Source organism: Oncorhynchus keta, chromosome 24, assembly GCF_023373465.1.
Source record: "Oncorhynchus keta strain PuntledgeMale-10-30-2019 chromosome 24, Oket_V2, whole genome shotgun sequence".
NCBI lineage: Eukaryota > Metazoa > Chordata > Actinopteri > Salmoniformes > Salmonidae > Oncorhynchus > Oncorhynchus keta.
The window spans coordinates 24,831,779-24,857,832 of NC_068444.1; the positions used below are offsets into that span (position 1 = coordinate 24,831,779).

Genomic DNA, 26,054 nt, shown 5'->3' on the forward strand with positions numbered 1-26,054 from the left:
TCAAGTCCATTTTTACAATATTGACTGTATTCGGATTATGTTAATACAGTTGACATAATTACACTATCCAGTATTGAGCCATAGTTGTTCAGTCAATCAAGCATTCATTTGTAATAAATAGGTCATTACAATAATCACAAAGGAAAAGAGTTTCAGATACAAAACCCTAACAAATCCATTCCAATGTAACAAACACAAAACCCAGATTGTATACCAAATATTCTTTATTTTCCAAAGGTATCAAACTACAGACAAACAGGTCTTTGTTCTGACATTACACTGAATGCGAGCTGTTATTTCACCACAACCCCATCCCCCACAGGGCCCTGAACATAGATCATGGAACCTCCATGTTTGCTGGAAGTCATAGCTTGGAAACTCAAGAGTATATATAGTACACCATGTGATGTGCACTGTTACAAAGATACTCATTTGAAGAATGGCATCATTGTTAAATGCATTTGTGTTGAGAAAATAATCGACACAATACTGTTACAATACACAATGCAGTTTGAAAATTATATGACGCTATGAAGAAGCCAACATTCAAAATGACCTAGAAAAAGACAACTGTCCAAAGGTATGTGCACCACTGTCCACTAACACTTACCGCATACCCACATCACATCCAAAGGCCCATCCTATTTAAAGCATTTATGTCACATTTCAACTTCACCCATGTCCCTGTATTTTCCTTTTCAAGAAAAGTCGCTCTGGATAAGAGCGTCTGCTAAATGACTTAAATGTAAATGTAAATGTATTTCATAACGAGTAGATACATTGCTGTACGTTATTATTTATGTAAATTCATGGTGTATGTGATGATGATGATTGTGGTCCTTCTGTAGCTCAGTTGGTAGAGCATGGCGCTTGTAACGCCAGGGTAGTGGGTTCGATCCCCGGGACCACCCATACGTAGAATGTATCCACACATGACTGTAAGTCGCTTTGGATAAAAGCGTCAGCTAAATGGCATATATTATGATAAACATTTAACTGAAATGAAACATTAACTTCTCCATTCTCTCTGTCTTCAATCATAATTCACTTTCAGAGGTCCATCACACATCCACAGGTGACACATCCAGGTCATCTAAGGAGGTTAACATGATCATGCAGGTAACTATCGTTTACCCCAAGGTTTAGTTTGGCATTCTACTACTGGGAGAGCTATTACAAGGCTTGAAACACAATATCACTGAAAGAAGTGACGGTTAACATTTTGAAATTCAAATAATGTCATATCTATGGGCCTACCTAAATCAGAACACGGTATTTACAGAGACAGACATCCCAGTGATATGGAATATAGGTATTGACAACCTTTTTTCAACCAGTTCCAATATGATGGTGCTGTTAAGCTTGCTCAGGATAGTAAACACGCTCTTTCCAGGGTATTGGTTGCAGAAAGATACTAAATGACTTGTTTGGCTCATAGTCATTAATAACAGATAGCAGAGTATGGTAGTTAAGATCAGTTAACATTGAGTCAGCTGCAGTCAGCCCTCTATTATCTCTGTATTATTTTGGCTTAGTCGTCTGGGGATGTTTCTGCCTGTGGTGTTTGATCTAAGGAAATCTGAATACCCAGGTTTGTATTATTTTACTGACATCACCCTATTCTCTCCAAATTGTCTGAACTTCCCGGGAATCTGGTAAAGGAGTGTCTATTAGTTTGATCCATGACCTATTTTCCTATTTAACCCTTCTTCTATCAGGATTCCAATGCACACATAATCAAACAAAAATAGCATTACATAGGCCATTAGGCCCATTCAATCAGATATATATTTTTGCTATCATGATTTAAATCAAACATGATACCACAACAGACATTGTAAAACCCCAGAGTAAAGGAAACTGTGCAGAATAGAGGGGGGGTACAACAGGGGTACGTACACATTAAATGTGTTGTCCATTAGACCTGTTCTTTATTCAGTGTAATCTAACTATCTAAACTGCCTCTTCATATACAATTAATTATGCACTATAGTCCACAGGTCTGGTTGGACATTCATGCGGCAAATAAAAGATTGCAGTGAGTATACATATAATTCATGGTTCACAGTAACGACATATTGCATTGAAATGTTATGTTGAAAAAGTTGATTTCATTTTTGGAGGAGATCATCATTCATTGCTATACTATAATGCTTAACATCGCACTTCAAAACTAATAAACAACCCAAAAGAGTATTAGTACATCATTTGTGTGACTCTTGGTAAAAGTTTAAAAGACTTTCAAGAATTTAACAAAGAAATGTTGACTCACTTATATTGTGTACAACGTGGACAGTAAACGATTGATAGACAAACAAGTTGTATTAGGTTGACATTCTGTATGTAATTTAAAATAAAATATTGCTCTTCCACTTTTAAACTCCTAGAATAGACATTAAAAAACGCAATTTGTCCCCTCCTCACAGTAGACCTAAACATACCTTCCGACACATAAATTAAACAGTGGACATGTTACACATGCATTTGAAGCCCATAAGGAGCCCTTTAAATGTTGCCATGGCGATATTTGTTTACAACTCCTCGGGTGGTGTTATGGTCAAGTAAACCAAAGCTCAACAGGTCCAGTTAGAATTCCAGCACATAGCTAGAGACTGAACCTCATGTGAGCTTGGACAGAACCCATGTCCTAACCAGTTATAAATTCTGAAAAACAGTGTTTGAGTGGTTTGTACATTAGACGACAAGCTAAAGAAGAACCAGAATGAAAACAATGAAAGTTACACAGTACTCTCCTCAAATTATCTGATTACAGCACTGCATTTTTCTTTTAACATAGGAACTACTAAATCAAAGGGACGGTAAATCCCACGTCGGGAAGTTGACTCAATGTTATATGCCACATTAATCTGAGTTTACATACACTTACCATGGGAAAGGTCAGAGTAAACCAGGTCAATAAAACAACAACATAGACCCTCCTAGTTATCAAGAGGGTTTGATCTTTCACAGTTGTCTATTGGAAGTTGTGTGTCCTTCAGGATCATGGATATAACACAGGGGAAAGTCAATTTGTAGTCTTATCATCAGCACTTTGAGGGAAGTCAGATCTGTCTCCATTGCAGTTCACGTTGGTAAAGCAAAAATAGCACAAGGTCAGTGAGGCCTAACCTTCACATATCTCAGATACTCCAGACCAGACCTTCGCCCATATTCCAGTCGCTGTTTTCCTTACTGTCCTGAACTCTTAACGTGCTGACATGGAACCAGAATTGGCACCCATGCGTCCCTACTGTCGCACGTGCAGACAGAGTCTAGGCCACACAACAGTACTTCTTCCAGCACGACCTAGAAAGCTTCTTCATCTTATCTGGGGTCCGTTTTTTCAGTCGATGCTGCTGCTGACTGTCGGAGTGCTGGATGCTGGCCACGATGGCTGCGTCAAACACCTCTTTGAGGTTCTTCTGGGTGAGTGAGGAGCACTCCATGTATGACACGGCCCTCATGTCCTCGGCACACTGCTGGGCCTCCTGGGGCTCCACTGGCCTCTCTTTGTACTTTGCCAGCTCGATCAGAACCTTGACGTCCTCCCGCAGGTCTGACTGGGTTCCCACCAGAACCACCGGCGCCTGCGGGCAGTGCCGGCGAATCTCTGGCACCCATTTCTCTGTGACATTCTGAAAAGAAGAAGGGCTGACAACACTGAAGCACAGCAGGAAGATGTCTGCATTGGTGTAGCAGAGGGGACGCAGTTTGTCAAACTCATCCTGCGGGAAGAGGAGAGGAGAGGGGGGTTCATGACACGACCTGATAACTAGTAGAACTAAGAATGGCCATGCTCAACACAATATTCCTCCTTGTGAAAAGGTATTTGAGTGCAGGAATGGAAAGGGCATAGCCATAACTAAGAGAAGGAAAATCCTGCTCTTATTGGCTAAGATGTCACCATGTGCATGGCTGTAACTAGTGGTGACTCTGCCTCATGACATAGTCTCCCTGGCAGGCAGGAAAACACAATCCATGTCCACAGCCTGACAACACATGACACTTCTATCGGTTTCTGTTAGAGTGAAAGTGTTCTGTTTACATGCCATAGTTCTTCTGACTGGGGACAGCACTTTCAGCATAGCCTGTAGTTGATTTTAATCTCCTCCAATGTTGGTGACTGACATACCATTGCGTAATGTATTGAATGCTTGAATGCTAAATCAAAAAAACTGCCAACAGCTAAATTGGAGAAGAGAGGGAGCATAGTTAAATTGCTATAACATGTCTATTATAGATTTAAATAATGACATGCACCATAGTCCACACTTTTGACTCCCAAAAGGAATTTGTGATGATGATCATGCAGCTAAATCATGTGAAAGAGAAAGTGTGATGAGGCTGTTGAGAGGGTACAGGAGCAAAGCATTTATGATTTGCAGTTGGCACAGCCAACCACTACCCCGCTGCCAAACTCTAAGTATAAGTATAGAGATATGTCATTTTCACCAGCTAAAGAGATGGAGTGGAGCGGTGACATCATTTATATCATGTATTAGTGGCAGCACAGCATTGCAGGGGATTTACAGCGGTAAGCATCTAACCCATGGGCCATTGCACTGACGCCAATATGGGTGCTTATCTTCACTAATGTGTGTTTAGTCCTTTTATCTGGCAAACATATTACGCAACATTCAGATTACATTTGCATATCTCCAAAACATCTAGTTCTACTGTGATTTCAACTGGAGGAAAGATAACCATGGCATTCCACTGAGATTATATTTTGCTGTTTATTGACAAAGCATGCGTTCCCTGCTCTCTCGCGCTTTCATCTGTTTCTCTGATACACCCAGCTTGTGTGTACCCATTGCTTCCTGGAAGAGATTTTTATAGTGTATTTCCATCCTCAGGAACTCAATGAGGTCAACAACATAAACAGTGAGGGACACTGTAGTTGGTATTCAGGAAATCTTCTGCATGTTTAGTATGCTAAATACATGGACTCTGTTATGAAGAGGGGAGCTGGGTGACATCGGTGACAAGCTCATTAATATTATTTTGATTAATTGGCTCAACCATTTTCTCACATTTGCATGGGGGGTGCTGGTGCATGTGCTTTCACAATTATTATTTTGGGCTGTCACATGAGAGCTAATTATCCATGGCATGCAAGCGCAAATGTCATCTTGATTATTTGTCAATGTATGCTAAGTCTAACTATGTAATAGGCCTAACTAAGTTATAACTACTATATTGTTTGCATTGTCTTGTATAAAGCTCCAAACACCTTGCAAACAATATTGCTTGCATTGTCTTGGTGTCTAATGAAAAGCCTATCCTCTCAGAGCCTCTCTGCTCGCTTTCCAAAGAGACGAAGCAGAACCCGATGAACTCACAGAGCACAGCCTGTGTCTAGACAGAACCGCTCTAGATCTCTCTTGGTCTGCTTTCCAGGGCTGTTTTCCACTGTTGACTCTCTCCAGCCTGCTCTGCTCCTCAGAAACAGACCCATCTCGCGTTTCCTCTGACCAGCCCCAGCTGTGCCGAAGTTTACGTTTCCTTTCCAGGCTCAGATTCAATTCATTACAATTATAAGGTTTCCTATCTGTAATCCCCCCAAGCCGGTTACCCCCTCCCATGTGGGGGAGACAGCGTTTATCTGAGTAACCTCATTTTTGGTGCAGAATCACGGCAAAAACACTGCTGGAGCACATCAATTTAGACAGATCACTTCACTCCCCTACATTAGTAGACTACATTTTACCTCATTCTTTACATATGCTAGTCTAGTAATGCATAGGGGTTAGAACAAGTTTGAGAAATTCTAGGAACAGAAAAAAGGTCAACTTGTATGTTTTTAACCAATCCTTCACACTTCCAGGATAGTTGAGATAATATCAAACTGTCGTATATGTGTATTTTAATTACAAACCTGGCCAGCTGTGTCACAAAGCTGCAGTTTTACAGGCTTGCCATCAACTGCCACGACCGCTGAAAAAAAAACAATTATACATTTAATCAGCCAATATAACAAAGAAATTAGTAACCAAAATGGCATTATATACTGTTACGGACTGAATAGTGTTGAGTATAATAATTACCATAGTCTTCCTGTTGCCGCCAATGTATGGCAGAAGACAATTGGCAACATTTTTACTAAAGCTGAATAGAAATGTTTTGTCAGTCTGAGTTTAAAATATACACTGAGTGTACAAAATATTAGGAATAGCTCCTTCAAGAAATACTAACCAGGTGAATCCAGGTGAAAGCTATGATCCCTTATTGATGTCACCTGTTAAATCCACTTCAATCAGTGTAGATGAAGAGGAGGAAACAGGTTAAAGAAGGATTTTTAAGCCTTGAAACATTGTGTATGTATTGCCATTCAAAGACTAAATGAAAAAGACAAGATTTAAGTGCCTTTGAACTGGGTATGTTAGTACGGGCCAGGCACACCGGTTTGAGTGTGTCAAGAACTGCAAGTTGCTGCTGGGTTTTTCACACTCAACTGTTTTTGTGTGTATAAGAATAGTCTACCACCAGAAAGACATCCAGCCAACTTGACACAACTGTGGGAAGCATTGGAGTCAACATGGGCCAGCACCCCTGTGGAACGCTGTTCTGAGGGCAAAAGTCGGTGCAACTCAATATTGGGAAGGTGTTCCTAATGTTTTGTACACTCAGTGTAGGCTACTCATGAATTCACATAAATGGCCCGTTAAAACCGCACGATAAAAACAAGAACTTGCATAGCCCAAAAATACGAATAAAAAATGCACATATTTGTCCAGTTACCTGCAAAATTATCAAAAGCAGTTGGGACATATTCAGTTGGATATCCATTTGTGGTGTAGCTGACAATCAAGCTCGTTTTCCCAACTGCCCCGTCACCGACAAGCACACACTTCACTTTGCGCTCTACGCCACCGGACCGACACTTGGAGCCAGAAAACGACTCTCTGCTCCGAACCCTCCGAGGGGGAACCGGTGGGACCGCCGCCGACACTGCTACAGGTTTATATTCTCCATCGCCCTGGGGAGGCATCGCCTTGTGGTATCGCCAATGGAACCGTCCAGCGACCAGCTAATCCAAATTTTGCCAAACTATTCGTTTCCTAAATCTGACATCAACTGGAATTTCACAAGAACTGTCCCTTATCTTCTGTAGTGTTTCCATGGCTGGAAAAAGTGTAGCCTTTCTATAAAGAACGAAGCAGACAACTTGATGTCAATCCCCCACTGTGCATAAATGAATTCCCCAAGCAATAAATCCTATAGGAGAAAATGTTTCCAACCCGAATGATTTGAAGTTCCTTTACTGAATCTTTTCCAGAGTTTTATTTCGCACTCAACCTCCTCAAAAAAAGCACAGCCTCCTACTCGTGAGCAGCATGACATCAGGAAACACCACTGAGTCAGAAAAAAATGTGCACCATTGACCAATAGCAATAAGCAAGCTTGCCCCCACCCCAAAATAGAATAAATAAATACGCTAGAAACATACAACAAATACATAATTTGCAAGACTTCGTATGTTTAATGGTTTATAATACTCTTCTATTCATGGTTAAGTTTTAACCGGAGAAATTGTTACATGTGTTGGAAACAATTGTTACATTTGTATCCCTCAGCCTGTTTGATCTCACCAAGAAGTTACAACACAAACATGTGGTTACAACGCTCCACTTCTCTCCGACGATACGGCTACGCCATAGAGTAGCTCAAATCTGTTACCTGGTGGACTTCGACAGGAAATATGATATATTGATTGACCACGTCAGAGACAAAGATGTCGCGTCATGTCGGCAGCATTAAGACTTCCGGTTTTCAGATTTGCCTTCCAAATAAAAGTATGCGTTAAAACGCTATGTGTTGTTCATAAATCAATTATTTTTGCAGCTTTGAATAGCGCATAATGTTAAAATGTTATGATTTTGTAACTACGCCGGGGAAAATTCGAAACTAAAGACAATTAGTGCTTTATATACGATAAATAATATAAGGTGGAGCATATAGTGAATGGTTAAAGCTTAAATAAATGAATGTAAGGAACATCATATTCTCCAGATCCTATTAATCTAGCACTAAAGTCTATATATGGTGTTATTTCTTGGATGACTGTGGTCTAAATACCCAGTAGCCCTTTCCACTCAACCCACTCCATTGGTCCAAATGCAATACACTGTAGGCATATAAATGACATATTGTCTTATAGAGCAAAAACGATTCTTTTCACCACAGTAAAAGTATTTTAGGGAAAATTCAGTAGGGTCTGTAGAATATATGGTGTCATTTGACGGGGCTCTGAATAATATGGAATGTTGATGGCCTTTTACTCCACCCACTCCATTTGCCACAATGCGAATCACTGTACATGGAATAAAAATGGGCTTATAAAGCAAAAACTATTCTGGGTACTTGTAACAGATGTCTTCGGGAGTAAGAGAGGAGGACCAAAGCACAGCGTGGTAAGTGTTCATGAGGATGTTTAATTAAAACTCAGAACACTAAACAATAAATGACAACATGAATGTACAAAACCGAAACAGTACCGTGTGGCCCAAACACTCACACGGTAACAAACACCCACAAACCAAAAGTGAAACCCAGGCTACCGAAGTATGATTCCCAATCAGAGACAACTAACGACACCTGACTCTGATTGAGAACCATACTAGGCCGAACACAAAAACCAACATAGAAAAACAAACAGACTGCCGACCCCAACTCACGCCCTGTCCATACTAAAACAAAGAATAAAATAACAGAACTATAGTCAGAACGTGACAGTACTGCAGTAGAATTACTGTAGGGAATACTCAGTAGGGTCTGTAAAATGTATTCAACGGCCAGCAACACTTTGCATTATTTTAGATATTTTTTCTCTTATAAGCCAAAATTGTATTTATAGGCACACCAGTGTATTGCATTAGGACCAATGGAATGGGTTGAGTAGAAAGGGCTACTGGGTATTTAGACCACAGTCATCCAAGAAGTAACACCATGTAGATTGTAGTGCTAGAGCAATAGGGTCTGTAGAATATGAAGTTCTTTAGAATAATTTACTTAAGCTCCTACTATTTTTTTTATTTCACCTTTATTTAACCAGGTAGGCCAGTTGAGAACAAGTTCTCATTTACAACTGCGACCTGGCCAAGATAAAGCAAAGCAGTGCGACAAAAACAACAACACAGAGTTACACATGGGATAAACAAATGTACAGTCAATAACACAATAGAGACATCTATATACAGTGTGTGCAAATGTAGAAAGATTAGGGAGGTAAGGCAATAAATAGGCCATAGTGGTGAAATAATTACAATTTAGCATTAACACTGGAGTGATAGATGTGCAGATGATGATGTGAATGTAGAGATACTGGGGTGCAAAAGAGCAACAACAACAAAAATAACAATATGGGGATGAGGTAGTTGGGTGGGCTATTTACAGATGGGCTGTGTACATGTGTAGTAATCAGTAAGCTGCTCTGACAGCTGATGCTTAAAGTTAGTGAGAGAGAAATGAGTCTCCAACTTCAGTGACTTTTGCAATTCGTTCCAGTCATTGGCAGCAGAAAAGTGGAAGGAAAGACGGCCAAAGGAGGTGTTGGCTTTGGGGATGACCAGTGAAATATACCTGCTGGAGCGTGTGCTACAGGTAGGTGCTGCTATGGTGACCAGTGAGCAGAGATAAGGCGGAGCTTTACTTAGCAAAGACTTACAGATGACCTGGAGCCAGTGGGTTTGGTGACAAAAATGTAGCGGGGACCAGCCAATGAGCACATACAGGTCGCAGTGGTGGGTAGTATATGGGGCTTTGGTGACAAAATGGATGGCACTGTGATATACTACATCCAATTTCTTGAGTAGAGTGTTGGAAGCTATTTTGTAAATGACATCACCGAAGTCAAGGATCGGTAGGATAGTCAGTTTTACGAGGGTATGTTTGGCAGCATGAGTGAAGGAGGCAATTTTGCGAAATAGGAAGCTGATTCTAGATTTAATTTTGGATTGGAGATGCTTAATGAGAGTATGGAAGGAGAGTTTACAGTCTAGCCAGATACCTAGGTATTTATAGTTGTCTATATATTCTAAGTCAGAACCGCCCAGAGTAGTGATACTAGTCGAGTGGACAGGTGCGGGCAGCGATCGATTGAAGAGCATGCACTTAGTTTTACTAGCATTTAAGAGCAGTTGGAGGCCACAGAAGGAGCGTGGCGTTGAAGCTCTTTTGGAGGCTTGTTAACACAGTGTCCAAAGAAGGGCCAGATGTATACATAATGGTGTCGTCTGCGTAGAGGTGTATCAAAGAATCACCCGCAGCAAGAGCGACATCACTGATGTATACAGAGAAAAGAGTCGGCCCGAAAATTGAACCCTGAACCCCCATAGAGACTGCCAGAGACAACAGGCCCTCCGATTTGACACACTGAACTCTATCTGAGAAGTAGTTAGTGAACCAGACGAGGGAGTCATTAGAGAAACCAAGGCTGTTGAGTCTGCCGATTGACAGTCGAAAGCCTTGAACAGGTCAATGAAGTTGCTGCGGGGCCTGCAGAGCTGTTGGGGTAGCCAGGTGGAAAGCACGGCCAGCCGTAGAGAAATGCTTATTGAAATTCTCGATTATTGTGTATTTATCAGTGGTGACAGTGTTTCCTAGTTTCAGTGCAGTGGGCAGCTGGGAGGAGGTACTCTTATTCTCCATGGACTTTACAGTGTCCCAAAACATTTTACATTTACATTACATTTAAGTCATTTAGCAGACGCTCTTATCCAGAGCGACTTACAAATTGGTGCATTCACCTTACTAATTTTGGAATTAGTGCTGCAGGATGAAAATTTCTGTTTGAAAAAACTAGCATTTGCTTTCCGAACTGACTGTGTGTATTGGTTCCTGACTTCCCTGAAAAGTTAAATATGGCGGGGACAATTCGATGCTAGTGCAGTACCCCACAGGGTGTTTTTGTGCTGGTCAAGGGCAAGTCAAATCAAATGTTATTGGTCACTTACACATGGCTAGCAGATATTAATGCGAGTGTAGCGAAATGCTTGTGCTTCTAGTTCCGAACATGCAGTAATATTTAACAAGTACTCTAACAATTTCACAACAACTACCTTATACACACACACAAATGTAAAGGAATGAATACGAATATGTACAGTTGAAGTCAGAAGTTTACATACACTTAGGTGGGAGTCATTAAAACTATTTTTTTCGACCACTCCACAAATTTCTTGTTTACAAACTATAGTTTTGGCAAGTTGGTTAGGACATCTACTTTGTGCATGACACAAGTCATTTTCCAACAATTGTTTACAGACATATTATTTCACTTAATTCACTGAATCACAATTCCAGTGGGTCAGAAGTTTACATACACTAAGTTGACTGTGCCTTGAAATAGCTTGGAAAATTCCAGAAAATTATGTCATGGCTTTAGAAGATTCTGATAGGCTAATTGACATCATTTGAGTCAATTGAAGGTGTATCTGTGCTATGCATTTCAAGGCCTACCTTCAAACTCAGTGTCTCTTTGCTTGACATCATGGGAAAATCAAAAGAAATCAGCCAAGACTTCAAGAAATAAATTGTAGCCATTCTCAAATCTGGTTCATCCTTGGGCGCAACGTCCAAATGCCTGAAGGTACCACGTGTATCTGTACAAACAATAGTACGCAAGTATAAACACCATAGGACCACACAGCCGTCATACCGCTCAGGAAGGAGACGCATTCTGTCTCCTAGAAATAAACTTACTTTGGTGCGAAAAGCTAAAATCAATGCCAGAACAACAGCAAAGGACCTTGTGAAGATGCTGGAGGAAACAGGTACAAAAGTATCTATATCCACAGTAAAACAAGTCCTATATCAACATAACCTTAAAGGCCACTCAGCAAGGAAGAAGCCACTGCTCTAAAATCGCCATAAAAATGTCAGACTACGGTTTGCAAAAGCACATGGGGACAAAGATTGTACTTTTTGGAGAAATGTCCTCTGGTCTGATGAAACAAAAATAGATTTGTTTGGCCACAATGACCATCGTTATGTTTGTTGGAAAAAGGGGGAGGCTTGCAAGTGTCACGACTTCCTCTGAAGTCGGCCCCTCTCCTTGTTCGGGCGACGTTTGGCGGTCGACGTCACCGGTCTTCTAGCCATCGCCGATCCACCTTTCATTTTCCATTTGTTTTGTCTTGTCTTCCATCACACCTGGTTTCAATCCCATTAATTACATGTTGTGTATTTAACCCTCTGTTCCCCACATGTCCTTTTCCAGTATTGTTGATTGTAAGAGTTTGTGCACGTTATGTCTGGCGTGCGAAGGGTTTTGTCCCATTGTATTTATTTATTTGTGTTTGTTCTCTGTGATTTTATTATTAAACTGCACCGTTGTAACATCGTCTTTGCTCTCCTGCTCCTGACTTCTCTGCCGCCAGTACGCAAACATCACAGCAAGCCGAATAACACCATCCCAACCATGAAGCACGGGGGTGGCAGCATCATGGTGTGGGGTGCTTTGCTGCAGGAGGGACTGGTGCACTTCACAAAATAGCTGGCATCATGAGGTAGGAAAATTATGTGGATATATTGAAGCAACATCTCAAGACATCAGTCAGGAAGTTAAAGCTTGGTCACAAATGGGTCTTCCAAATGGACAATGACCCCAAGCATACTTCCAAAATTGTGGCAAAATGGCGTAAGGACAACAAAGTCAAGGTATTGGAGTGGCCATCACAAAGCCCTGACCTCAATCACATAGAAAATTTGTGGGCAGAACTGAAAAAGTGTGTGCGAGCAAGGAGGCCTACAAACCTGACTCAGTTATACCAGCTCTGTCAGGAGGAATGGGCCAAAATACATACCAACTTATTATGGGAAGCTTGTGGAAGGCTACCCAAAATGTTTGACCCAAATAAAACAATTTCAAGGCAATGCCACCAAATAATAAATTAGTGTATGTAAACATCTGACCCACTGGGAATGTGATAAAATAAATAATTCTCTACTATTATTCTGACAATTCACATTCTTAAAATAAAGTGGTGATCCTAACTGATCTAAGACAGGGAATTTCTATTAGGATAAAATGTGAGTTTAAATGTATTTGGCTAAGGTGTATGTAAACTTCAGACTTCAACTGCACATATAAATATATGGATGAGCGACGGCCGTATGGCATAGGCAAGATGCAGTAGATGGTATAGAGTACAGTATATATATATGAGATCAGTAATGTAGGGTATGTAAACATTATATAAAGTGGCATTGTTTAAAATTACTAGTGATACATTTATTACATCCAATTTTTAATTATTAAAGTGGCTAGAGATTTGAGTCAGTATGTTGGCAGCAGCCACTCAATGTTAGTGGTGGCTGTTTAACAGTCTGATGGCCTTGAGATAGAAGCTGTTTTTCAGGCTCTCGGTCGCAGCTTTGATGCACCTGTACTGACCTCGCCTTCTGGATGATAGCGGGGTGAACAGGCAGTGGCTCGGGTGGTTGATGTCCTTGATGATCTTTATGGCCTTCCTGTAACATCGGGTGGTGTAGGTGTCCTGGAGGGCAGGTAGTTTGCCCCCGGTGATGCGTTGTGCAGACCTCACTACCCTCTGGAGAGCCTTACGGTTGAGGGCGGAGCAGTTGCCGTACCAGGCGGTGATACAGCCCGCCAGGATGCTCTCGATTGTGCATCTGTAGAAGTTTGTGAGTGCTTTTGGTGACAAGCCGAATTTATTCAGCCTCCTGAGGTTGAAGAGGCGCTGCTGCGCCTTCTTCACAATGCTGTCTGTGTGAGTGGACCAATTCAGTTTGTCTGTGATGTGTATGCCGAGGAACTTAAAACTTGCTACCCTCTCCACTACTGTTCCATCGATGTGGATAGGGGGGTGTTCCCTCTGCTGTTTCCTGAAGTCCACAATCATCTCCTTAGTTTTGTTGACGTTCCGATTAATCGGTCGACCTCTACTCTGGAGAGCCTTACGGTTGTGGACGGAGCAGCTGCCGTACCAGGCGGTGATACGTACGATAAGTTTGTGTGTGTTTTCGGTGCCAAATTTCTTCAGCCACCTGAGGCTGAAGAGATACTGTTGCACCTTCTTCACCCCGCTGTCTGTGTGGGTGGACCATTTCAGTTTGTTCTTGAACTTGAACTTTCCACCTTCTCCACTACTGTACCGTTGATGTGGATAGGGGGGTGCTCCCTCTGCTGTTTCCTGAAGTCCACGATCATCTCCTTTGTTTTGTTGACGTTGAGTGTGAGGTTATTTTCCTGACACCACACATCGAGGGCCCTCACCTCCTCCCTGTAGGCCGTCTCGTCGTTGTTGGTAATCAAGCCTATCACTGTGGTGTCGTCTGCAAACTTGATGATTGAGTTGGAGGTATGCATGGCCACGCAGTCATGGGTGAACAGGGAGTACAGGAGAGGGCTGAGAACACACCTTTGTGGGGCCCGTGTTGAGGATCAGTGGGGTGGAGATGTTGTTTCCTACCCTCACCACCTGGGGGTGGTCATCTTCTGCATATCTATCACTCCAGTGTTTAATTGCTATATTGTAATTACTCCACCATGGCCTATTTATTGCCTTACCTCATTTGCACACAATGTATATATACCTTTTTTCTACTGTATTATTGACTTTGTTTATTCCATGTGTAACTCTGTGTTGTTGTGTGTCAAACTGCTTTGCTTCATCTTGGCCAAGTCGCAGTTGTAAATGAGAACTTGTTCTCAACTTGCCTACCTGGTTAAATAAAGGTTAAATAAAAAATGTAGTTAAAATTAACCAACAATGCAGTTCAATAGTAGTTAACCCTAGTTAACCCGTGTGTGGTGTTCAGGTCTGTGGGACCCATTTTCAATGTTTACTCAAATAAAATTATGCAATGAATTGGCCTTGTAAAATAACACATTTTCATTGAGTCCACAATGCACCCCTCTACACATTTATTTTACATATGAGGTGTTCAGGTCCGCCGTGTGTGTGTGGGTGAAAATAAGTAAAAATAAAAACCGAGTTTGGGAAACCCCTACCCTGGACTGTTAAACTATTTGAAATTGTGTGTCCCCCCTCCTTGAAAGATAAACGTTCAATTAACCTTTAGTGCAGTCCAGTGCAGTGCCTGAGGAACATCAAAAAGAAGAGTCAAGTGAAACAGTGGGGTACGCACAGAATAGCATGGAATGCACCTCTTTAGTTGATGGTAAAAAGTTAGACTGCGTTGTATTTACTTATCTAGTGCTTTCGTTAAGGCGGGTCATCAAAAGCAGAGGGAAGGGAGAAAATGTTTGGTATTGGACACAGCCTAAATATTAGTTTATACATTATTGCCATTTCTGTTGTATGAAAGTATTAATCTTTTTCAACAGATTTGAGACAGAACTTGCTTTATCATAACCAAAAAGCAAAAGACCTAATATTAGTCCATTGTTTGTTTGCTTCAAATCCAGTTTAAAAAGGTTGCTGTAATGGAATGTAATTTGAGCATTACATATCAATAAATGCAATTTGCATGTTAAAATGTCATGATGCACCTTCCACAATTGTTTGTGTCCATTCTTTAAACTGAGGTCAAAGTTATCGCAAATCCGTGTTCATAGGCTGGAGTGTTTACGGACATATTTAATCTCTCCCTATCCCAGTCTGCTGTCCACACATGCTTCAAGATAGCCACCATTGTTCCCCTACCCAAGAAAGCAAAGGTAACTGAATTAAATGACTATCGCCCCGTACTTCTGTCATCATGAAGTGCTTTGAGAGGCTAGTTAAAGATCATATCACCCCTGCCTTCACTGGACACCCTAGACCCACTTCAATTTGCTTACTGCCCAATAGATCCACTGATGCACTGCCCTATCCCATCTGGACAAGAGGAATACCTATGTAAGAATGCTGTTCATTGACTATAGCTCAGCATTCAACACCATAGTACCCTCCAAGCTCATCATTAAGCTTGAGGCCCTGGGTCTGAACTCCGCCCTGTGCAACTGGGTCCTGGACTTCCTGACGGTCCACCCCAAGGTGGTGAAGATAGGAAACAACACCTCCACTTTGCTGGGGCACCACAAGGGTGTGTGCTCAGCCCCCTCCTGTACTCCCTGTTCACGTACGCCTCCAACTCAATCAACAAGTTTGACGACAACAGTAGTAGGCCTGATTACCAACAATGACAAGACAGCACCACAGGGAGGTGAGGGCCCTGGGTATGCGGTGCAATGAAAATAACCTCTCAACGTCAACAAAGGAGCCTATCATGGACTTCCAGAAACAGCAGAGGGAACACACCCCTACCCACATTGACAGGATTGCAGTGGAAGGCTCAGGAGACTGAAGAAATTTGGCTCGGCACCTAAAACCCTCAAACTTTTATAGATGCAAGTCAGTTATGAACAAATTCTTATTTACAATGACGACCTACCAAGGCCAACCCTAACCCGGATGACGCTGGGCCAATTGTGTGCCACCTGATGGGACTCCCAATCAATGCCGGTTGTGATACAGCCTGGAATCGAACCCGGGTCTGTAGTGACGCCTCTAGCACTGAGATGCAGTGCCTTAGACTGCTGTGCCATTCGTATCACCGCCCGTAACCGGAGGGCTCTCCAGAGTGGTGCAGTCTGCCCAGCGCATCACCGGGGGTCACACTACCTGTCCTCCAGGACACTTACAACACTCCATGTCACAGGAAGGCCAAAAAGATAAAGAACAACAACCACCTGAGCCACTGCCTGTTCACCCCACTATCATCCAGAAGGCGAGGTCAGTACAGGTTCATCAAAGCTGGGACCGAGAAACAGCACTCTCTCAAGGCCATCAGCCTGTTAAATAGCTATCACTAGCACATTTAAGGCTACTGCCCTATATGCAGACTTGAAATCACTGGCCACTTTAATAATGGAACACTAGTCACTAATAATGTTTACATATTTTGCATTCCCATCTCATGTCTATACTGTATTCTATTGTACTGCATTTTAGTCTATGCCACGCTGACATTGCTTGTCCAAATATTTATATATTCCTAATTCCATTCCTCTATTTAGAAGTGTGTATTGTTAGATATTACTGCACTGTTGGAGCTAGAAACAATCATTTCGCTAAATACGCATGTCCAATAACATTTGATGGATCAGGTGAAATTATGACTAGTTCATAATCTTGCCATACCCTGATAAAAGCTTTAACTGACGAGGGAGATCACAATTGGTATGTGAATATTTAATTGTGCACAATGGAGCAAAATAACATTTAAAACAAGAACATAATGACTGACTGCTTACGTGTGCTTAGTTGGTAGACCAAATATACAGTACGTATCAACTATTGAAACAAAATCCACAGTGAATTGATTTGTCTATTTTAGCATTAAAACATGACTGTTCTTAAATAGCACTTAAAATGACCAAAAACTGAATGAGAAAAGACATCCGAGGTACATAGTTACTAATAAAACTCAGATGCACAAGGTTGCATGATGAATGTTCCACTCCATGTTACACCATTCTTTTTACTTCAGCAGCAAAGAGTTATCAAAATGGAATATGTACAAAAAATATTATCACAATAATGACAAATTTGTAAGCCTTGCAACACAATCCTAAGTAACATTCAATCTGGAGATTATTCATAACAGTTAAATTGACTGTAAAAACCATTTAAAGAATAAGGTTAGTAATCTTGAATGTCTGCTTGTAGGGTTGTGTGGACAAACATGCACTGAGAAATGATAGGATAACATCTTAAAACCTATATTAGAAAAATTAAATGCTTCAATAAAAAGAAATTGTCAGTCAGACGGCCTCATTTAATATCAAGCAAGAGTCATTTAAAAACAAATAAAACTGCTAAAATACAGCATTTCCCCTTTTATCAAATCACCATTAAGGTGATTAGGAGGGGTCCCCGACTTGCCGATTAAAATGTACAGGTTCAATCAGAGTCTCAATGTAACGAGTCACAACAGAGCAAGTTCCCCTGTGACTATTAAAAAAATAAAATAAAAAAGATTGCAGGCATAAATATTTACGTCGTCTTCCTGAATCCTTTCAAGATGGGGTAGATGTTTTCAAATGCTTCATAAATTTCTCCTCTGACCTTTGCACCTTGAAATAAGCAGCAAAAAGGATAGTAAAGTTACATTCGACAACAAATGCCCTTACTCTATGTTATTAGGAAAGGGAGAAAAACCTCACCTGTTAATACAACTTTGCCTGAAACGAATATCAGCAGGACAATTCTGGGTTTGATCATTCTGTAGATTAGCCCAGGGAACAACTCAGGTTCATAACTGGAAAAATAAGGGAAAAAAATTAGGCCTACTTCTAATCTTTGCTCCCAGTACTAAATCACTTTAGAATACCAATCTTAGTATTATAAACAATGTACAAAATATGGCAGAATTACCAGTATAAGAATGCATCCCATCAGATATTACAGGCTTTAATTTTGCAGTAGTGAATATGACAAACCTGCTGAACTGTTGGTGAGTTAGTACAAGTCCCTCTAACCGAATGGGGAATTTGACGTCACAGCTGCCCACCATGTTCTGAATCTTGAAATCAAGAAATTTGGCTGGGAAGCCCAACTTCTGCACAACTCTGGCATATTTCCTGGCCGCTAGGCGGGACTGCTCTTCACTAAAGGGGTAGGAGAGAGCATGAGGAGGTCTTTAAACAGATGTTGTTTAGACATGTTTTGTGTTCTTTAAGAAAAAAGATAATAACCTTTTGGCTCCCGTGCAAACCATTTTTCCAGAACTGAAGATAAGTGCAGTTGTTCTTGGCTCTCGTATTCTCATGATTACAGCAGCAAATCGCTGTAAGACAAGAACAGTTGAGAAAGTTTAACATTTTGTCAATAGAACAGTGTCTTGGTGGGACATTCTCAGACCCGAAGCAACATGCCTTGTGGGCCCATTCTAGTTACATTTTAGCCTGGTCCTATTTCACCTTTCCCTGGGCCCTGACAATGATTTGTGCAAATGAAGAATAACAATTTATGCTTACCTTGGGGTTGTACTCAGCATTTCTAGCTCGTAGTGCTATTGTTTTCAAGTCAAGTTTGCAGCCCAAGTTCACAGTGGATACGATGTTCCTAAAAAAGAAGGAAGGAAATAAACCATGCCATCAGGATGGAGATTCTCACTGTTGATATGGTCACATCACTATTCACCTTCATCTATTAGCTTCTTGCATTTCAGCTTTATAGGAGTACATAGGGGTTGAGACTAATGAACTGTTCAGGAACACTTACTGTAACTGAGGGACAATCCCAGAACTCTCAGAGGCAGGAGTGGCAGGTGTGATGGGTGTCATGGGGGTTAGCGGTGTAGCGGTGTAGAGGGGAGTGTTTCCTGGCAGTGTGGTGGTGGTGACCGTTTGGGAGTGATAAAGCTGTGGTGTCTGTCCCAAACCCCCTGGCACCCCAGCCTGCTGGGACGAAGCCTGCTGCTGTTGTTGCCGCTGCTGCTCTTCCAGGAGAGACAGGCTGTTTGTGTTCGTGACAGGTTGGGGAGTCAGACCACTGCCATAGGGCATCATGGGGCTGAAAATGGGCATACCAGGAGTCATTGCCCCCTTTGACAGATGGAAGAACAATCCCTCAATTAGGCTAGTTGAATCTAAAAACATTTGAGCAATGTTGTTCCTGTGTTGACAACAATAACGTCTCACTCAAATGTGTTACCTGAGGGGAGGCAAGACCCTGGAAAGGAGGCAAACTGTTGTTCTGCTCCATGTCCTCAAATTATGAAGCGTTCACTTGACTGGCCGTCTCAAAGGCCTGCAATTCTCTGAGGAGTAGGATTGATAATTTCGACAAGTCATGAATCGTAATAGCAGAGCGTAGCAGCGAACCCCTTAGATCGCTTCTTTTGACCAGAAAGTAAAGACAAATCACATACAGAAAGTTGGCTAAGCATTGAGACCGGGGAAATCGGTTGCAAACACTTGTCAATGGAAACTTGACCAATCACTCAACTAGACCACATAATGGCAGCAGTACCTAACTAACTATAGACAGCTAATTTATCTAGTTAACCTTTGCAGCCAGACAGTCAGCTAACAACGTTAACTAAGTTAGCTACCGCTACTGTGGCGCGCGAACGTTTAACATAGCTACCCAGCACTTTAACACCACGCATTGAAATTCAATCCAACTTTGAAATGTATGCTTTTGTTTACAGAAACCATGCAGCTTCGTGTGAACGTAAAAAAACAGTTTGGCGCAAATGTCGCACCTGACTTGCAGTTGGCCAGGTTAGCGTAGTAGTTACGTTAGCCAACGCAAGCTACCTACTGCCATGGCAACAATCGTGTGGTCGTTAGTGTTTTGCTCACTAAGTGATGCTGTTGTGTTGAGAAGGGACTCCGTAAATACGTCAAATACTCACCCCCGTCTCTATAACATTCAAAAGAGCTTTGGCTAGCTGATGGTTCCACGGATTCATGCACTTGTTCTAAACAGCGACCACTTCCGGTGTCAAAGTTCCTAAGCCTTTTCCGATGAGGAAATCCATCAAAGCGGTTGGCATCCATCAAAGTTCCTAATACATCCTTGATTCTTTTCTCTGACAAGGTACAAGGGCATCAGTTCCCCCAAATCAAAAACAGAAAGTGCTGTTCAAGAAAAAATAAAAGGGGTTGGCATTATATATTTTCTTGGCCTGAGCGTGTGTAGTCTTCAATTAAGTTTAACGGCAGTTGGCATCTAACAGTACACTAACATTTGTTTTATTTTTTATAAACATAATCCACTTTCTATCTATTTAGCCCTACTTGAGACCAACAGCCTGAAAGAATGGGACACCACCAATTAAAACAGCACGAAAATCTTTTGATGTCAAGTCTCACACACCCACATACCTCTTTGCAGCTGCCACCACAACCTAGTTTCTGTGACTACGTTCCATCCCTGCAGTACAGTTGATAACCATTGCTATAAATGCCAAAAATACAATCTTCCTGAAACATATATCACTTGTTGGTTTATCCCTCTGTACTGGTACAGATCTAATACTCACAGCACTCCTCTCCCTCCCCCTTGACCTTCCTCTACTTTCTTCACTGCCTCAGCATATGACAACTTCTGCACTATTCTTACCCTGGAAACCTCAACCTGCTTCTCGCACGGGACATTTCTGATCCCCAGCCACATGGGCACCCCTACAATTAACACTACTTTCCCCAATGCTACACATTCCTTTGTCTCATGCCCTTCTGCACACCTAGGATCCTCCCTCCTCCACACTGCTGCCACATGCCCATAAACGTGGCACCTGTAACAGTGTAATGTATTTGGTACAAAAAAATCATACAGGAGGGTGGGTGTAATTTGTGGAACGTTCCAACAGGAATATGTTCCAAAAACTTTGTAAATAAGTCACTCATTTTAATGGCGCTCTTTTCTTGAGAGCAAAACAATTCACATCTCTTGCCCCCATTCGTTTAGCAGAGCACCTGCTCCCTCTGACCAGCAGAAACACAATCATCACAAGACCACTTCTGGTTCCCCTCACCAATTCCACAGCAGCTAACTGTTTTCACCCACCATGAAACTCCAAATGGATCAGCCAAAGGCAAGGGTCCACTTTTTCCAAAAACGTCACTCCTGTCACTCATCTTTATCCTGACCCATGTGTAATCTTCCTGGCCTGAGCATGCTTAGATAGGATTTTTGCTTTTATGGCACAGGTTGTAGTGCACATGCCTTGATCCACAGGGTCACTGGTTCAACCCCTGCTCCTGCAGTTGCCCCTCAATTACATTTGTGGCAGCAGAAGAATAATCCCTGGTTTCTGTTCTTTGTCAGAAGCATTCCCCTAGCTGCATAGGGGTTTTAATGTGTAGTACACCTCTGAGGAGTTACATTTGAAAATACTACCACAAATAGGCCTGGACAGTTATGGCACAGCATGGTTGTGGATCCAGTTCTGAATGTCCAAACTCAATCTCTACAGTTGTAAACACCCCTATTTGGCAAAAAGTATTATTGCGAGCCTTAACCAACTCTCTTCTAAAGGAACCAATTCCAATCATGGGACCGATGGCATATACATGTGTACAAAACATTAGTAACACCTGCTCTTTCCATGACAGACTGACCAAGTGAAAGCTATGATGCCAACTGTTACATCCACTTCAGTGTAAATCAAGGCTGCCCAACCCTCTTCCTGGTAATCTGTCATGAAGTTTCAGTCCAACCCTAATTTAGCATATCAGATTCAGCTAGTTAAGGTCTGGTTGAGCAGCTAATTAGTAGAATCAGGTGTTAAATTAGGGTTGGACTGAAAACCCACAGGACAGTAGATCTCCAGGAAGAGGGTTGGGCAGCCCTGGTGCAGATGAAGGGGAGGAGAGGTTAATTAAGGATTTTAAAGCTTTGAGACATGGATTGTGCCCCATTCAGAGGGTGAATGGGCAAGACAAAATTTTAAGTGCCTTTGAACTGGGGTATTGTAGTAGGTGCCATGTGCACCGGTTTGAGTGTGTCAAGAACTACAGCACTGCAGGGTTTCCACGCTCAACAGTTTCCTATCCATATCAAGAATGGTTCACCACCCAAAGGACATCCAGCCAACTTAATACAACTGTGAGAAGCATTGAATCAACATGGGCCAGCATCCCTGTGGAACGCTTTCAACACCTTGTAGAGTCCATGCCTCAACAAATTGAGCCTGTTCTGAGGGCAAAACAGGGTGCAACTTAATATTAGGACGGTGTTTCTAATGTTTTATACACCGTGTTTGTTGGTTTTTCTAAACAGTTCATACTCCATTGTAATCAAATACATTTTCAAACATTTAATGTTTAATAAAAATAGTCACTGACAAAATTAACTACAGGGAACATTTTTCTTCAGCAAGAATGTAAAAAGAAAAGCAGGAGATAAGTCCAAAATATGAAAAATACAGACAAAAGTGGGAGGTTGACAGCGGCAGGTTGTTCAGTCCTTCCTGAGAGGGACTGTCTCTTCTTCGATGCCATCCTTGGTGACGATGCAGATCCTGAGGGCATCCCCGGTGTACACATCTCTCTCAGCAGCGGAGATGAAGACATCTTTGACCAGCTGCACAGCCTTCTCCTGGCTCAGGGGCAGGTGCTGCACACCCTCCATGTTCTTGAATCCAATCTGATTGTAAATTAATAATAAAGACAAAGACGATAAGGGGCTATACAGAAACCAAGAACTGGTTTGTTCCGAACCAATACCGTATCAATTAGGCCACTAGAATGTCTAAAGTTGCCTTGAAACCGCCAAATAATACATCACTTTTTTTCTTTTAAACACAAATATTCAAATCATATTGTACTGTTGGATTGCAGTACAATCCATTGGACAGAGGTGCTTCAGGGGGAACAAAGCCCTTAAAAAGATAGTGATGCTGAACTTATGCCCCTTTGTTTCTTTACCTGGTTGTCAAGCAGAGGTTGCAGCATAGCACTCGCTGAACCTCCAGCTTTGTATGTGTCTCTCTGATAGGATCCCACTGGGTCAAAACTATAAACAGCTCCTTTACCTGAAAAGCAAAAACAATCCAAATCAGTTAGGAGAGTAATACATATTGGACTAGAAGTGGATTAAAAAAACAAAAAAATATGCAGTGAATAAATTACATGGAAAATTAACCAAGCATTGTGATTATAGTAATAACAGAAATAGAGCAGGAGACATACCCTCCTCATCCAAGCCACCGATGATGTTGTAAACATAGTAGGGGAAGAATCTTCTACCGTACAGGATTGTTGACAGCATGGCTGCAATTGCTCCACTTGTCATGCACTTGTTGTTGGAGTGCTTGTACATCTACAAATATGTGTTTGAAAATGAAACATTTACAAATGCTAACTAAGTGTACAGCAGTATTCCATAAGTTTCAGCTTAGCTAACTATTTTTAAAGTAACATTTATGAATGAAAGTGAAACAGTCTCAAGCCCAAGATGATCTAACCTTTAATCTTGCATCAATGATTTTAGTAAGAGTCAAGCAATCTCCATGGAATCCACTGCATCCTATGACAGTTGTATCTGTCCTGTGATAAATGAAAAACTGTATTAGTAACAGCATTTAGTGGTTGAATATTAATTTACATCCAATGTATTATGATGTTCACAAGCAGTATCCACCACCATTTAAAATGATTTTGTTTTACCAAGACTGCATTTAGAAGTGTCATCTGCGTCAATACATAAGACATTGATGAGTCACTTAGGCTGTGTTTAGATAGGCAGCCCAATTATGATATTTTCCCCTCTAATTGCGAGTTTGACCAATCACTTTAGATATTTTCACAGCAAGCTCTTTCAGAACTAATCTGATAGGTCAAAAGACCAATTTCTGAAAAATATTTGCTGAGGATTTGACTGCCTGTTTAAACGTAGAAATAGTGAGCCAGTTAGTGGAGTTAAACCACACCATCTGACAATGTGCCTTCGCTCATCCTTGGAAATACAGTAGTGTGTGTTTGACTTACAACTTGTAGCATTTTGGAGAGTCACGGCTGTGTATTGAATAGCCTTCACTCAAACGGGTGTCAGAGGCCACAATGGCAAAGTCTTCACCGGCAACAGCAAGCACAGTCCTGGAAGCACAAAAACCATGTTAAGACTTTGAGGCTCCCTGACAAACAAGTTCGTTTTGGCAAAACATTAATCAGCTCCGTGACATAAGTAGCTAGCTATAAAGAAACTAGTCTAACTGCTGTTAGCGTCAGATACGAGCTAACGTATGCTAACTGAAATCGAAACTAAACATGTAGGTAGCGAAGTCTGTTGTTCACGTAACTAGCCAATAGTGATCTCGATTATTTAAGTGTAAGTTATTTGCTTCATGGGCACATTTAGTCAGACACTAACTTATATTAAATCACTGTCCGTTCTGACTGCACAACAGCATTAGCTAGTTCACGGTAACTTGCTAAGATTTGCTAGTTGGATATTCATGCTTACCCTCCGTTAAAGGAATATGGAGAGAATCGGTGCTCTACTGGTCCAGTATAGTGATATTCCTTCATTTTCCCATTATCTCCATAAACTTGTGTCGCAAACATTGTGCCGGTTAACGAGGAAATGCAAACTCTTCAGCTTCCCAAAGACAAGTGAGAAATATCGCTGTATCACTGCAATATGGCGAACGGATATGCTTCTTCTTCTTCAACAACCCGCAAAACAAAAATGTGTCTTTCCTACCACCTTCTGGCTGGAGTCATGGGTAAATGCAACTCAACTGTCGACCAGAACATGGGTGTGAACTCAACATTCTTCTTCTGTATATTGTTGTTCACACAATTTAGTGTGAGGCATGGAAACAGAATTCACAAAAAAACTGAACAAACTAAAAAAAAACTACTCAACTACTACCCCAAAAAATCAAAATATAATTTAATCAAACAACTTTTCTGTTAAAAATAAAACAGAGCTGATCCCTACACAAGCTCAAGGGGAGCCTGGGACGGCAGGCTGTCTTCCGGTGCCAGTACCCCTGTTCACCCATGACTGCGTGGCCATGCACACCTCCAACTCAATCATCAAGTTTGCAGACGACACAACAGTAGTAGGGCTGATTACCAACAATGACGAAACAGCCTACAGGGAGGAAGTGAAGGTGGCGGAGTGGCGCCAGGAAAATAACCTCTCCCTCAACTACAACAAATTGAAGGAGCTGATCGTGGACTTCAGGAAACAACAGAGTGACCACGCCCCTATCCACATCGACAGGACCGCAGTGGAGAAGGTGGAAAGCTTCAAGTTCCTAGGCGTACACATCACTGACAATCTGAAATGGTCCACCCACACAGACAGTGTGGTGAAGAAGGAGCAACAGCGGCTGAAGAAATTCGGCTTGGCCCCGAAGACCCTCCTCCAACTTTTACAGATGCACAATTGAGAGCATCCTGTCGGGCTGTATCACCGCCTGGTACGGCATCTGCACCACCTGCAACCACAGGGCTCTCCAGAGAGTGGTACACTGCCTGCCCTCCAGAACACCAACAGCACTCGATGTCACAGGAAGGCCAAAAAGATTATCAAGGACATCAACCACCCAAGGCCCAGCCTGTTCACCCCGCTATCATCCAGAAGGCGAGGTCAGTACAGGGGCATCGAAGCTGGGAC

General features: G+C 41.8%; 3 protein-coding genes across 5 annotated transcripts; all 3 read right to left on the minus strand.

Annotated features, from left to right (window-relative positions):
- Window positions 1–206: 206 nt before the first annotated feature.
- LOC118402854 (rho-related GTP-binding protein RhoU-like) lies at window positions 207–7,570 on the minus strand. The gene is made up of 3 exons (XM_035801185.2): window positions 6,742–7,570; window positions 5,879–5,937; window positions 207–3,725 (listed from the first exon to the last, which is right to left on the minus strand). Exons 1-3 carry the CDS (start codon window positions 6,989–6,991, stop codon window positions 3,273–3,275), a joined length of 762 nt encoding a protein of 253 aa, XP_035657078.1. The 5' UTR covers window positions 6,992–7,570; the 3' UTR covers window positions 207–3,272.
- A 9,577-nt stretch (window positions 7,571–17,147) lies between these two features.
- Window positions 17,148–22,578, minus strand: LOC118402855 (TATA-box-binding protein). Of its 3 annotated transcripts, XM_035801187.2 has the most exons (9): window positions 20,807–22,578; window positions 20,335–20,560; window positions 19,629–19,734; window positions 19,197–19,519; window positions 18,950–19,037; window positions 18,668–18,759; window positions 18,413–18,580; window positions 18,137–18,231; window positions 17,148–18,046 (listed from the first exon to the last, which is right to left on the minus strand). In XM_035801187.2, exons 3-9 carry the CDS (start codon window positions 19,677–19,679, stop codon window positions 17,967–17,969), a joined length of 897 nt encoding a protein of 298 aa, XP_035657080.1. In that variant the 5' UTR covers window positions 19,680–19,734; window positions 20,335–20,560; window positions 20,807–22,578; the 3' UTR covers window positions 17,148–17,966. The 3 variants fall into 3 exon arrangements, with proteins under 3 accessions (XP_035657080.1, XP_035657081.1, XP_035657082.1); XM_035801188.2 differs by lacking the exon at window positions 20,807–22,578 and having other exon boundaries at window positions 20,335–20,563; XM_035801189.1 differs by lacking the exons at window positions 20,335–20,560; window positions 20,807–22,578 and adding an exon at window positions 20,182–20,327.
- Window positions 22,579–22,730: 152 nt separating this feature from the next.
- LOC118402856 (proteasome subunit beta type-1-B) lies at window positions 22,731–25,088 on the minus strand. The gene is made up of 6 exons (XM_035801191.2): window positions 24,891–25,088; window positions 24,416–24,523; window positions 23,893–23,974; window positions 23,618–23,747; window positions 23,354–23,460; window positions 22,731–23,072 (listed from the first exon to the last, which is right to left on the minus strand). Exons 1-6 carry the CDS (start codon window positions 24,989–24,991, stop codon window positions 22,887–22,889), a joined length of 714 nt encoding a protein of 237 aa, XP_035657084.1. The 5' UTR covers window positions 24,992–25,088; the 3' UTR covers window positions 22,731–22,886.
- Between the last annotated feature and the right edge of the window lie 966 nt (window positions 25,089–26,054).

What these genes read in the sequence shown, in the direction of transcription:
- LOC118402856 (XM_035801191.2), bottom strand. Translation starts at nt 24,991, where the DNA reads ATGTTTGCGACACAAGTTTATGGAGATAATGGGAAAATGAAGGAATAT. An exon ending in CCATATTCCTTTAACGGAGG is followed by an intron (nt 24,524 to 24,890) that starts GTAAGCATGAAT and finishes TTGTGCTTCCAG; the next exon opens with GACTGTGCTTGCTGTTGCCG. An exon ending in CGGTGGCTTGGATGAGGAGG is followed by an intron (nt 23,461 to 23,617) that starts GTATGTCTCCTG and finishes TTTGCTTTTCAG; the next exon opens with GTAAAGGAGCTGTTTATAGT.
- LOC118402855 (XM_035801187.2), bottom strand. Translation starts at nt 19,679, where the DNA reads ATGGAGCAGAACAACAGTTTGCCTCCTTTCCAGGGTCTTGCCTCCCCT. An exon ending in AGGGTCTTGCCTCCCCTCAG is followed by an intron (nt 19,520 to 19,628) that starts GTAACACATTTG and finishes CATCTGTCAAAG; the next exon opens with GGGGCAATGACTCCTGGTAT. An exon ending in GTTTGCACGGGAGCCAAAAG is followed by an intron (nt 18,581 to 18,667) that starts GTTATTATCTTT and finishes CTACCCCTTTAG; the next exon opens with TGAAGAGCAGTCCCGCCTAG.
- LOC118402854 (XM_035801185.2), bottom strand. Translation starts at nt 6,991, where the DNA reads ATGCCTCCCCAGGGCGATGGAGAATATAAACCTGTAGCAGTGTCGGCG. An exon ending in TGCTTTTGATAATTTTGCAG is followed by an intron (nt 5,938 to 6,741) that starts GTAACTGGACAA and finishes TTTTTTTTTCAG; the next exon opens with CGGTCGTGGCAGTTGATGGC. An exon ending in TTTGTGACACAGCTGGCCAG is followed by an intron (nt 3,726 to 5,878) that starts GTTTGTAATTAA and finishes CTCTTCCCGCAG; the next exon opens with GATGAGTTTGACAAACTGCG.